Genomic DNA, 11223 nt, shown 5'->3' on the forward strand with positions numbered 1-11223 from the left:
ATCTTTGTCCTCGGGGTGAACGTAAAGTGAAGATATGTGCCAAAAGCAAGAACGCCTTGATGAAAGTTGTAGACTAGATACAAAACTGACGAATGAGGTAAACGCGATTTGCTGCTTACGCTCACCACGGATATTTATGAACCTCCTCCTCCTTCTCCAAGTCCAAGCCTCTATCGAGTTGCTTCTGATGCTCCTTGTCAAGATATTCCAAAAGGACCTTCTCATACATCTCTCGCCCCTTGTAGTTGGCCACCTTATCATCCCAGCTACGAATAGCGCTCGCCAGCCTACCCGGCACGAAGTCCTCCGCGACCATTTCCGTGATGGGGTGGAAGTACGTCCGGATCGTGAAGACCACCGCGCGCGTCTTGGGCAGGCGGCGGAGCGACTGCCTCTCGGACCGGAAGTAGTGGTTCTCGATGGCCCTGTTCTTCTCGGCGGTGCTCCAGCTGACGACGGGGTCGTCCTCCCCGCCGATGCTCCAGCTCCACGGCAGCGAGTCGTCGACCTGGATGAAGTAGTTGTTGCGCGAGTACATCTGGTCGCTCCGCAGGCGCCGGAAGAAGCTGGCCATGCCCGTGTGCAGCTTCTCCTTGTAGTGCGGCACGTCGCCGGACGTGTGGATCTCCTCGAGCGACTTGCCGTACTTGTCGCCCAGCCGCCAGAAGCCGGCCAGGCAGATGGCGCCCGCGAGGAGGTAGTACTGCCCGTCCGGCCGCTCCATCATCACCGCGAGGTCGTCCTGCACCAGCTTGGCCGCGATGGCCATGGGGTCCTCCGCGAGGGGCTTCTCGACGATGTTGAAGGACTCGCCGGACCAGATGTTGTCGATGCCGACGGCGGTGCGCCTGAACAGCGTCGGGTACCGGTTGGGGAGGTATTGGACTAGTTCTTCTAGGAGCTCCATCGCGGCGGGGTAGGCGTCGGGGTGCGTCCCGACGCATTTCTCCTTTCGATCTTGGATGCGAGCGACTTTGTCCGCGTGGTACTTGGGGAAGTGGTTGTCGAGCTCAATCCACTCGTCGGGCTGGATCGACCGCAGACCCATCGTGACGTAGTACTTGGGGCCATATCGAAAGGCGCGGTACGGGAGCGGTTTTGTCGTCTCAATTGACCAGTTGGGGTACGGTTTTGGGATGGGCATCTTGTAGAGCTCGGGCTCCTGATTTGACTTTCCATGTTTGCTGTTGTTCGACTTGAGGCCATGAGACGAGGGTTTACTCGATCGGAACAGACCGACCGAGCGGGAGATGTAGGCCACGGTCAGGAGAGCGAACAAGCCAAGGGCAAGTTTCCAGGCCTCAGGGCTGACGGAGTCGGGAAGTAGAATCGCCATGATGATGAAACAGAGAAAATCACGCTCGAAGATGATGATGAGAAGCCAAGTGAAGAACTCAAGATAGTCAAACACCGGTCCGTCGAAGGAGGTTACTATGTAGGTTTACGACTGAAGCCCGTGGACTATCAGTTGCCATTATCAGTCCGTCCGACCCCCATCGAGTCAGCCACTAACTAGAAACGGTTCCGTGTCCCGGTCGTACAATGCGCGCCGTATCTTTACTCCAGTCTCGTTTTCCCCCGCCAGATCGGCCACAATGGAGAACCGATTCCCCACAAACACCGTCCCGAGCTGGGCCGGAACGCTTGTCCCCAAGAGGAAATTACAGCCTATCGACCCTGGGCGGTGCCGAACTCTGCTCAACTACCTATTCCATTAGCAACATCCGAAAGTCAAAGGAACCTGAGACGGGAGAGCATGATAAATAGCAGTCGCCGTTGCCAGGACCGTTGTAACGTGACAAACCACACTCACACTCATCTCTCAAGATCATATCTCCTCCTCCTATCACTTTCAACCACGCCGCTCATCCATTTACATCACAAAACGTCATCAAGACCTCAATCATTCACAATGGCCGCCTTTCAACACTTCGCGGGCGCTCAGTCCAAGTTCGACATCCCTCTCCTGGCCGGAGACAACGCCTACCTCGGCGACGTCTTCTCCAGCGACCAAACAAACCCCGAGAAGCCCACATCAGCCGGTCTCTTCCGCCTCAAGAAGGGCGAGCCCCTCACCTACACATACAAGTACGACGAGATGAAGATCATCCTCGAGGGCGACTACACGATAGCCGACTCAACCGGCCAGAAGACCGAGGCCAAGCCCGGCGACGTTTTCTTCTTCCCCGCCGGCTCTACCATCACCTTCACAACCACCGACTACGGCCTGGCGTTCTACGTTGGCCAGCGCAAGAAGAACGATTTCTAAATCATGTCAAGTCTTATGATTAAGGATGGGCCGGCGGTGCCGGTTAAGACGCACCAAAGGTGCTAAAGGAACAGTCCATAGGGTCACTAGATGTGACGAGCTAGATCACATTCAAATCCAAATACCGTTTCCAACTACCAATTTCCAACTACCGTGCTATGCCGTACCTGAACGTGATGCCATTCTCCCCACTCAAGTCGCAGTTTCCAAAACAACATGAGCACCAAGAACCATTTCGTGACAACGCCGCTAGAGTGATTTTGTCATAAATACATGAGCCATTATCCAAACATCGACCGCAAATTGTTGTCTTCCATAACATCGACCCAATGAATCATGGGCGCCCCAATCTCGCTGTCATAAGCCCTCCAAATAGACTGTACCAGGTCTCTTGCCACCACAACGGGCGCCGGAGGGAGGCTGCTTTCCAAGATACCGAGCCGCCTCATGACGAAATGCCGAGCACTGCTGATGTCAACTGACAGGCTATTCGTCGTCTCATCTTGTGGTGGAGCTGAGGCCATTTGGCTGATATACAGCGACAGGTTATGAGAGTCGAAAAGCGGCGGCGGACTGATGACGCTTGATCCCGTGCCTCCCATCAAGTCATGCTGTAGCGAACCGAAAATGTTCATCATGTCGGATGACCCCGAACGATCGTGACGAAGACCGGTGCTGGCCGAGATGTACAGAAGCGGCTGGATAACCCGTGTCCCTGACGTCGTCGGGATGTGCTCCAGTACTTTGACCAACCGAAGGGCCAGGGGAATGATCCACTCGTCCCAAGGCACGGAGCCGGTCTCTGTCACTGGTGATTCGGTCGGCAGGCGGAGAGAGACGAGGTCCGGGAAGGTCTGGTAGAGATGGAGCAGTGAGGAAAGCCGGTACGCTTCAGCCACCCTCGCAAGATGAGAAACCGGCGTCGCGAAGTCGCCCGTGTCCACGTCTGGTGTGTCTGACGGGAATTCCAACTCCAATAACTGCTCCTCGAGGCGTTGAGCCACGATCAGATCCTGCAGCGCCGAAGAGAAATATCGTTGAGGATCCATCCCCTGCCTCATGCGGTGGCGGAAGCTGCGGCAAAGTCGGATGCACTCGGCAAAGAGGCGGGTCGTGACGGTAGACACGCCCGTCCACGGGTGAGGAGACCGTTCTTCGATAGGCTGCAGTTGGTTCGACGTCGCCTCTTCACTCTCTTGGTGCTCAAGAGACTCGTCGTCGCGGACCACCGCCAGCAGCATCTCGCAGTACGCCAAGCTCTTGTTGAAAAACGTCAGCATGTCCGACCCGGCCGTGCTCAGCGTCACCGACTGCGAGTTCAGCCGTTGGATCAAGGACTTGGCCTCTCGCAGGAACGGCAGTCCGAACCCTCGCGAGTCGACCCAGCAGACGGTCGTTCCGAGACAGAAGAGCGAGAACAAGAGACCGGTCGGGATGGAGCGCAGGTCAGGCTGCGTCTTGACGACTTCGAGCTCGGCCTGGATGAAGTCCGTCGCCCGACTCATGAGTCGGAGGGCCGACTGCCGCATGCTCGGCATCCTGGAAGCGAGGAACGCGGCCGACATGCTCTCGAGAGAGCTGCAGACCGTCGAGGACGTCCGCCAGTGGTCGATCGCTATCTTGCGGTTCATGTTCGCGTTCGAGTCGAAGCCTGACCATGCCGGGCAGACCTGTTCAAACCAGTTGACGATGAACGCCGAGGAAGTATCGACGAGGCTGGTTGATAACTGGTAGTCGGGCTGCAGGGTATCGTCCGTTAGTGTTTGTGCCGCTGGAGACGCCTGCATTATTGCGTTCATCGATTGTCGACGGCCGGCCTCTCTCGATGGCAACTTGGACACATCGAAATCTCTCCCCAGAGGTCCCATGTGAACAGCGCTCTCATCGTCCTGGTGATCCTCATTGCTGCGAAATGTAACTGCTGAGCCCCCTGACGAAGAAGAAGAGACTGAGTTGCGGTGGCGCCTGCCAGCGGCGGAAGCACCGGCAATACTCTGTTTCCTCCGGTTCCGAGCATCAGGTGCCGGTGCCGCTGACTTCTCCGGAGACGTCGGCGGCGGCGTCGGGTTGTAGTCTTCGAATGAAAGACTCTGAAGAGCAGGTTGATGTTTGAATGACCATCTCAACCCTTGCGCATAGCCCCCGCACTTGATCCCTTTCCGTGTGCACTGTTGACAAGCAGGCCGGGACTCATCACATTTCAGCTGTACCAATGATTGTTAGCGAACTGCCCGGATAAAGCGTATGTGGGATAAGGCGGATGTGGACCACTGAATGCTTTCGATGTTTTCGATCAATGAGATCCTCTCTAATTGGAATCAACGTACGTGTTTGGATTTGCATGTCACGCACCCCGATCTCGACCGAGGGTTGAGACCAGTCCTAGTTTTGGGTGCTGTTGTTTTGGGGTTTCTCGGCGGAACCATTGGGCTTAAATGAGGGGAACAGCGGGTGTTTAAGTCTGGGCACGGAAATAAACTCTTGATAGAGACTGGGAGGTACAAATCAACGTGATGCTCCTGAGTGTGAACGGGAAGACGAAATAATCAGCTCAGAATTGGCAAAGATAGGACGATGAAGCAGGCAGGATCGTTTAGCGATTCACTCAAGGCGCGCTCGCTGTTGCAGTTAGTTCCTAACGGTTTGTGTGACGGGGACGTCGGAGTCGGGCACATTCTGCATGCTGCCATCTGCGGCTGTGGCCAGAAAACGCGGGGGAGGTATCCATCTGATGACGCATATTTGTATTTCAATCATCCTAGTTTGGCAGATGATAAGCCAACGGCAGCATGATTGGGCGGTTGCACGCGGTTCTCGTGGGTGAAACTGGTCCTGGATAAGTTCCGAAGACAATCCTTGCAGCAGCGTAGCGGCGCAGACGCTGGTCTTGCATATTGTCACTGCAAGCTGGCTTGGGCTTGGAACATCTGGCCGGATAAGAAGCTTACAGGTTGGATTGCCCTTAAGAAGAATACATAGGCTTTATGTTTGACTAAAATTAACTTGCCATTGGTTTGTTCGAGCCAGCTTGCAATCACATCCCATGCCTTCTCAGCAACCACTCAGTTGATATTCTCCGTGTAGATGCTGGGGCGGATAAAGATAACCACGCCCACTACTTCCACTAACAGACGACGAGGTCTCTGGCTTTCTCGGGGCTAAGAAAGGCCGTTTAATGCTCGATAGATCTCACTCACCGTGCAGACCGCCAAGGAGTTAGAAGAGACACGAGACAATGTTTGGCTGGAAACTCCGAGATCCCGCAAACCCGTCGAGGTCCTCCTGTGTTCGGAGTCGCGGCGATAAGGGACGGCCAGGGGCCAAGGACGACCAGGATACCCAGGCATTCCAGACCACGATACGCGGCGATCATCTCGGTTTACCCCGCATTCAGCAAGCCTTTTGGCCAATGATGGTGTTCACATTGTCCTTTTATCTCTGCGAGGTATCCAGCCCCATCCCGGGATCGCAGCCAGGGGGGAACGGCCACCTCACCACGAGATAAGCATGCGTTCGTGATTCCCACCTTGTCCACTATCGATATCCATTCACTATTACGGGAGTTCTCATGAGAGGACTCAGGTAGATTTGAATGTGTATTTGGTTTCCAGTTCTGCCGTTCAAGCAGGCTCTAGCTAGTGAATGTTACTGAGTACACCTCTTATCTGCTGTGACGAAGTACAATTACCCCGCATTATTGAGCTTCTCCTTCGCTCATGCATGAAAACGGACCTAGTTCTTATAAAAATAGGAGTATTATCAGTCTCACGGTTTGAGTCGCGTGTCCAACTGCTGGACCAAGCACATCTCTTGCGTTTTCATCTCATTTAAAATGGAACAGTGAAGCTGATATCTTCATAACAACTTCATTGGAGCGACACCCATCTCTAGGATCGTCAGCATATAGCGACGACGACGACGACGACTACGACAAGGAAGACGATCTCGGCGACAACACCAATAAAACTAACAACAAGAAGAATACCGAGTTATCGGTAGAAAGTGTGATTCTGCGACCCCTTTTCATTTCATTCATTGTCCATTGACTCATCACGCCATGTCAAATTCACGCAGACTTCCACTTCTTCTCCCAACCTCGGAAAAACGGAGCCTCGGCCAGCGTCTGATGCGTCCAATCCTTCTCTATCATCCCGTTCTCGATCTGGAATCGCTCGTACTCTTTAAGTGCCGGCTTTGCCACGTGCTCAACGTGCCATGTTCCCTTGTACTTCAAGATACTTTCTTTACCTTCGTTCAGGACCTTGAGGACTAGAGAAGGGATGTACGGCTCGTTCTTGAACTCGGTGAGCGGGGTGAAGAGAGCCTTGAAATTGAACACGATCGCCCCGGACAGAGGCAGACGTCTCAGGGTCTGCCAGTCGACACGGAGATGGACGTCGTCTGTCTTGAGACTTGGATTCTGAGCCAGTCGATGAGCGAACTCGGGGTCTTCGGCTGGGATGTAGAGGGGCCGGCCCATCTCCAGACCCCACGATCCGCGTTGAATCGGTTTGTTGGTAGGCATTTTTGTGAAGAAACTGCCATGTCACCAAGTGTCAGCCGCATTCAAGCTCCTGCGAAGAAGTATCACATACCGATCCATGCTGAACTCCATCTTCTCCTTGTAGTCTGGAACCTCTTTATGAATGCCTGGCAGGCCTTGTCCGACCTTCTCACTCAACTTCCACCCGACCGATGAGCAGATGATTCCAGCGCGGAGCAAGTATCGACCAGTCTCGTGATCTCTCAGCATGATGCCGAAGTCTTCCGGGACGTTGTTCAACAGCACGATGAGCGGCTTGGTCGTCTCGAGATCGGTTTCAGTATTGAGTATGCGGTTAATCAGGATCTTGCCCTTGATCTCAAACTGAGAGGGGTATCGCGCGCAGACGAACTGCAAGACCATCTCCATGAGCTCTTTGCAGGCAAGCTCTGAGCCAGGAAGGCTGTCGAGAACGTCGTTTCCATGTTTGGCAAACAGGTTCTGGCGCTGAGCGACCCGTTCTCGATACGTATTCTCGAGCTCGATCCAAAAGTCCGTATCCATCTTCGTCAGGGCTTACCCCATGACATGGTTAGTACGAAACGGCGCCACCGTGATACAGCAGACTTACACATAGTCTGATGGTAAGCCCATCTGAAGGGCCGGTATGGCCGTGGTTTCGCCTCATCGATGTTGAAATCCTTTAGCGGTGATGGGAGTGGGACGCCAGACAGTTTCGCGTAATCCGGAAAGTCACCAAGGGAGCGAATGTCGTCAACGCTGAAGCCGCTGAAGTTGAACTCGGAATGGTCTGCGGTGCGATAGTCGGCCCCCATCTTGAGGAGGGGCTTCGGCGTGGCGGCCAGATCCACCTCCGTGATGCCGGCATACTGGGGCCCCAGCTCGGCGAGAGCGGCCCTCTGAGACGGCGGGAACGCGTTCACATAGCTCTGCTTTTCGGCCGTGCTAACGGTGCTTTGCCCGGGCGACGACCCACGTCGGAATTTGTTGGATATCTTGCGGTTGTCAATGAGCAAGCTGAGGAGGTAGATCAGACCGCCGGTAAATGCAGCAACGCCAAGCACGGTGAGGGCAACATGAGGGCTCGTGAAACTCATCGCGGAGAACATGATGAAAAGGCTTTCAGTTACACGCGGCTGTCAAACGACGAAATGCACATCAAATGAACGAGGATCTGGGGTTATTTACGCGTGGCTCGGGAAAACATCCCCCTCTATCAAGCTCGCTGTGTTTATCGTATGCTTCTCAACGTCAGCTGCTCCTGGGACTCACGACCTGCCATTCTCAACTGTTACATCTTCGATGCGCCCGATACGCCATGCGGCACGGCGAGGTGACGGACCGAACGGTGGCTCGCCCTCGTCCTCCAATAGCCGGAATGGGAAAGATTTCACGGCGTGAACTCTAACATTCCGGCGTGTTTCGGTCTAACCCAAAATGTCAAATCTACCCGACAGCCGTCCGTTGGCCATCGATGTAGTCCTGATAAGAACGTGGGTGCCGGGTGCGGGATGACCCCGCTTGATGACGACCGCCCCCGGCTATGTCCGCTGCTTTGGGTGCCCATATGCGGAGGCCGCAGACTCCAGACTCCAAAGACCTTGCAGCTGACAGATGCCGGGGATCCTTGCAGAGCTTTTGATATCAAATGATATCAAGGCATGTTTCCTCTTACCGTTGGAGATAGACCACTCGGATAAAAGAATAGGAGAGCTTATGACGCCGTGCGCTATTCCTTGAATTCTCCCGGTAGTCTGCCTTCAATGATAGACTTCCCGATGACTCCCTTCCTTACACAAGGACTCTCATTGGACGGCATAGGTTCCCTGAATTCCAGCACCACGAAGCACGACAGGTTAAATCGCAGTCTCCCTTTCGTCCCCCCATGAATGCCCAGACTTCTTTACGGACAATAGATAGGCCTTTGCTGGGTTGAAGCAAGGCGTGTCGTGTCCCTGGGGCATACCCAGGGTGTGCCAGGCCAATCACGACGGTCGTCCTTATCTGGTATCAGGTTGGTGATGAGAGCCAAGAACGTGGCTACATGCTTAATTTTGACATGGCTCGGGCTGGGTCTCAACCTTATCTGATTTCGAAGTGATGTTCAGATGATTTGATAGCATAGGTGTAACAGTAAGACCGGGACGCTGGGAAGGTTAAAGTGGTTCCTGCGCGTCTTGAAGTTCGACATATGATGGTTCCGTCGTCCTGGATTTTTGAAGAATTCGGAAGACGCGTGCTTGCTGTTCAATCTTGCAGGCGTATTGTGAGCAACATGGCGGAGATCATTCCCGTGACCGAGTTCCCCGACTACGCCGTCGACCCAACGGGCGGCGACCCTCTTACCCATGACCTCAATGCCCCGTACGACAAGGTGAATAGTTTTCATGAAAATGAAACGGATTCGGCATGGACTAGATCGCATACTAATCCGTTCGTATTGTAGGGCGATCTGTGCTGGGTGTTGGTCTGTACGGTCTTCTGCTGGCAGATCACGCCGGCTATCGGGTTCTTGTACGCGGGAATGCACCGAAGAAAGTCGGCGTTGACGATGATCTTCCAATCGTTGTTCTGTGCATGTGCCTGCGGTCTTCAGTATTGGCTCTATGGCGCGTCTCTGTACCAATCGCGAGTTTCGAATCCGATCTTGGGCGACCTTTCCCTTGGTGTCTTTCACAACCTCCTCGCATCTCCATCTTTCGCCAACTCCGACATTCCAGACATCTTGTGTAAGTTTCGAAAAGTTTTGCCGGGTGTGAGCCAGTCATCCTCTAATAGACGTTCGGTTGTAGATGCGGCCTTTGGGTTCACTTTTGTCACGGCGACTGCCATGATCTTGGCCGGTGCGATGCTTGAGCGCGGCCGTCTCTGGCCCAGCATGCTCTTCATTCTCTGCTGGACAACTTTCGTCTACTATGTGTTAGTTTTGCATATCTCTCTCTTCAAGACGAACACTGACCACCAACAGTTTGGCACATTGGGAGTGGAATCCCAGTGGATGGCTTTACAAGCTCGGCCTCTACGACTTCGCTGGCTCTGGCCCCGTCCATATCGCCAGTGGTTTTGGCGCCCTCGCGTGGTCGATGATGCTTGGCCCCCGCATTAGCGATGATGCTGCGACAAAGAAGAAGTACGCGCCTCACTTCAAACCACATAACCCCTTGTTGATGGTTCTCGGGACCATTCTTATCTGGTTCGGATGGTTCGCTTTCAACGGTGCGAGCACAGCCAACCTCAGCCTGCGGTCCATCTACGTCGTTGTCAACACCAACTTTGCTGCGTGTGGCGGCGGTATAACATGGGTCCTTCTCGATTACTTCTACACTAAGAAGTTCAGCCTGGTCGGTTTCTGCTCCGGAATCATTTCTGGCCTGGTTGGCATCACCCCAGCAGCCGGATTTGGTAAGTCATGACACGACATATAGAAAAACAAGACAATGTGCTGACTCACTACTTCTTAGTCCTTGTATATGTTTCGCCTCTCGTCGGTGTTCTTACAGCCGTTTGCTCCTTCTTCACCGTCCGGTACCAGTACCTCCTCCGCGTCGACGACGGTCTCGACATCTTCGCGATCCACGGGGTCGGTGGATTCGTGGGAGATATCCTGACCGGATTGTTCGCTCACAAGATGGTACCTGCTCTCGATGGAGTCAGCAACACCTACGATGGAGGCTGGTGGAATGGTCACTGGCGTCAACTCGGTTTGCAGCTCGCTGGTGCTACTACTTGCGCCGCCTGGTCTTTTTTCGTCTCCTGCATCTTGCTTTTCGCCATCAACAAGATTCCCGGAATGCACCTCCGCGCTACCGAAGAAGATGAGATTCGCGGGCTCGATTTCGCGTACATCGAAGACGCCATCTCGGATTACGACAGTGGAGATCTGCTTATCCACAACGGGCAAGTCGTTGAAGCGTCTCCTAGGGAGACGAGCGTGTCAAAGAGTGCTTAATAATTAGTCGTTTTTTGGACCTTTGCTTAGAAAATAGAAACGATCACTTCTCCTAGCAAATTATACATTTTCGTGGCTTTTAGCTTTCGGCATGCAGAGACCAGCACGAAGTTCAACTGAGTCGGATCAGGTTTGCACCGATCTAGCGTTGGAGATGCTACAATGAGTCTTCTTGTAATGTCTCTTGCCAAGAGATAATCCGTTATTGCCGGTAAATCTGTTCCGGGTGGCAACACGCAAAGGTTTTATTCTGTGGGTATGTGGGAGACATTCGACACATCAATCCTATCTTCTAGGATATACGTCGGCATCTTCTTAGAAACTATGTTGGGTCAGGCCACTGCCCATGGTACTATCAGAGGATTACAATTCTCTATGATTGCGTTCTCCATGTGAATACTTCTCAAGTGTCGTTAGCACGCCTTTGAAGTTGTGCACTCTGATATGTGATATGCCCCAAGTCTTGCCACCGTTCACTGCCTCCATCACTACCACTACCAC

General features: G+C 53.7%; 5 protein-coding genes across 5 annotated transcripts; 2 read left to right on the plus strand and 3 right to left on the minus strand.

Moving 5' to 3' along the window:
* Positions 1 to 121: 121 nt before the first annotated feature.
* Positions 122 to 1336, minus strand: CkaCkLH20_07614 (mannosyl transferase; the record flags this gene model as incomplete). Its single annotated transcript, XM_038890331.1, has 1 exon — positions 122 to 1336. The coding sequence occupies one exon, from the start codon at positions 1334 to 1336 to the stop codon at positions 122 to 124; it is 1215 nt and encodes a 404-aa protein (XP_038744381.1).
* Positions 1337 to 1912: 576 nt separating this feature from the next.
* CkaCkLH20_07615 (ethanolamine utilization protein) lies at positions 1913 to 2269 on the plus strand (the record flags this gene model as incomplete). The annotated part of the gene is made up of 1 exon (XM_038890332.1): positions 1913 to 2269. One exon carries the CDS (start codon positions 1913 to 1915, stop codon positions 2267 to 2269), a length of 357 nt encoding a protein of 118 aa, XP_038744382.1.
* A 281-nt stretch (positions 2270 to 2550) lies between these two features.
* On the minus strand, positions 2551 to 4068 carry CkaCkLH20_07616 (C6 zinc finger domain containing protein; the record flags this gene model as incomplete). Its single annotated transcript, XM_038890333.1, has 1 exon — positions 2551 to 4068. One exon carries the CDS (start codon positions 4066 to 4068, stop codon positions 2551 to 2553), a length of 1518 nt encoding a protein of 505 aa, XP_038744383.1.
* A 2267-nt stretch (positions 4069 to 6335) lies between these two features.
* On the minus strand, positions 6336 to 7882 carry CkaCkLH20_07617 (uncharacterized protein; the record flags this gene model as incomplete). The annotated part of the gene is made up of 3 exons (XM_038890334.1): positions 6336 to 6807; positions 6865 to 7327; positions 7384 to 7882. 3 exons carry the CDS (start codon positions 7880 to 7882, stop codon positions 6336 to 6338), a joined length of 1434 nt encoding a protein of 477 aa, XP_038744384.1.
* Positions 7883 to 9048: 1166 nt separating this feature from the next.
* Positions 9049 to 10722, plus strand: CkaCkLH20_07618 (ammonium transporter; the record flags this gene model as incomplete). Its single annotated transcript, XM_038890335.1, has 5 exons — positions 9049 to 9147; positions 9220 to 9502; positions 9566 to 9692; positions 9742 to 10175; positions 10235 to 10722. The coding sequence occupies 5 exons, from the start codon at positions 9049 to 9051 to the stop codon at positions 10720 to 10722; spliced, it is 1431 nt and encodes a 476-aa protein (XP_038744385.1).
* Positions 10723 to 11223: the final 501 nt, after the last annotated feature.

Source organism: Colletotrichum karsti (assembly GCF_011947395.1).
Source record: "Colletotrichum karsti strain CkLH20 chromosome Unknown Scaffold24, whole genome shotgun sequence".
Classification (NCBI taxonomy): domain Eukaryota; kingdom Fungi; phylum Ascomycota; class Sordariomycetes; order Glomerellales; family Glomerellaceae; genus Colletotrichum; species Colletotrichum karsti.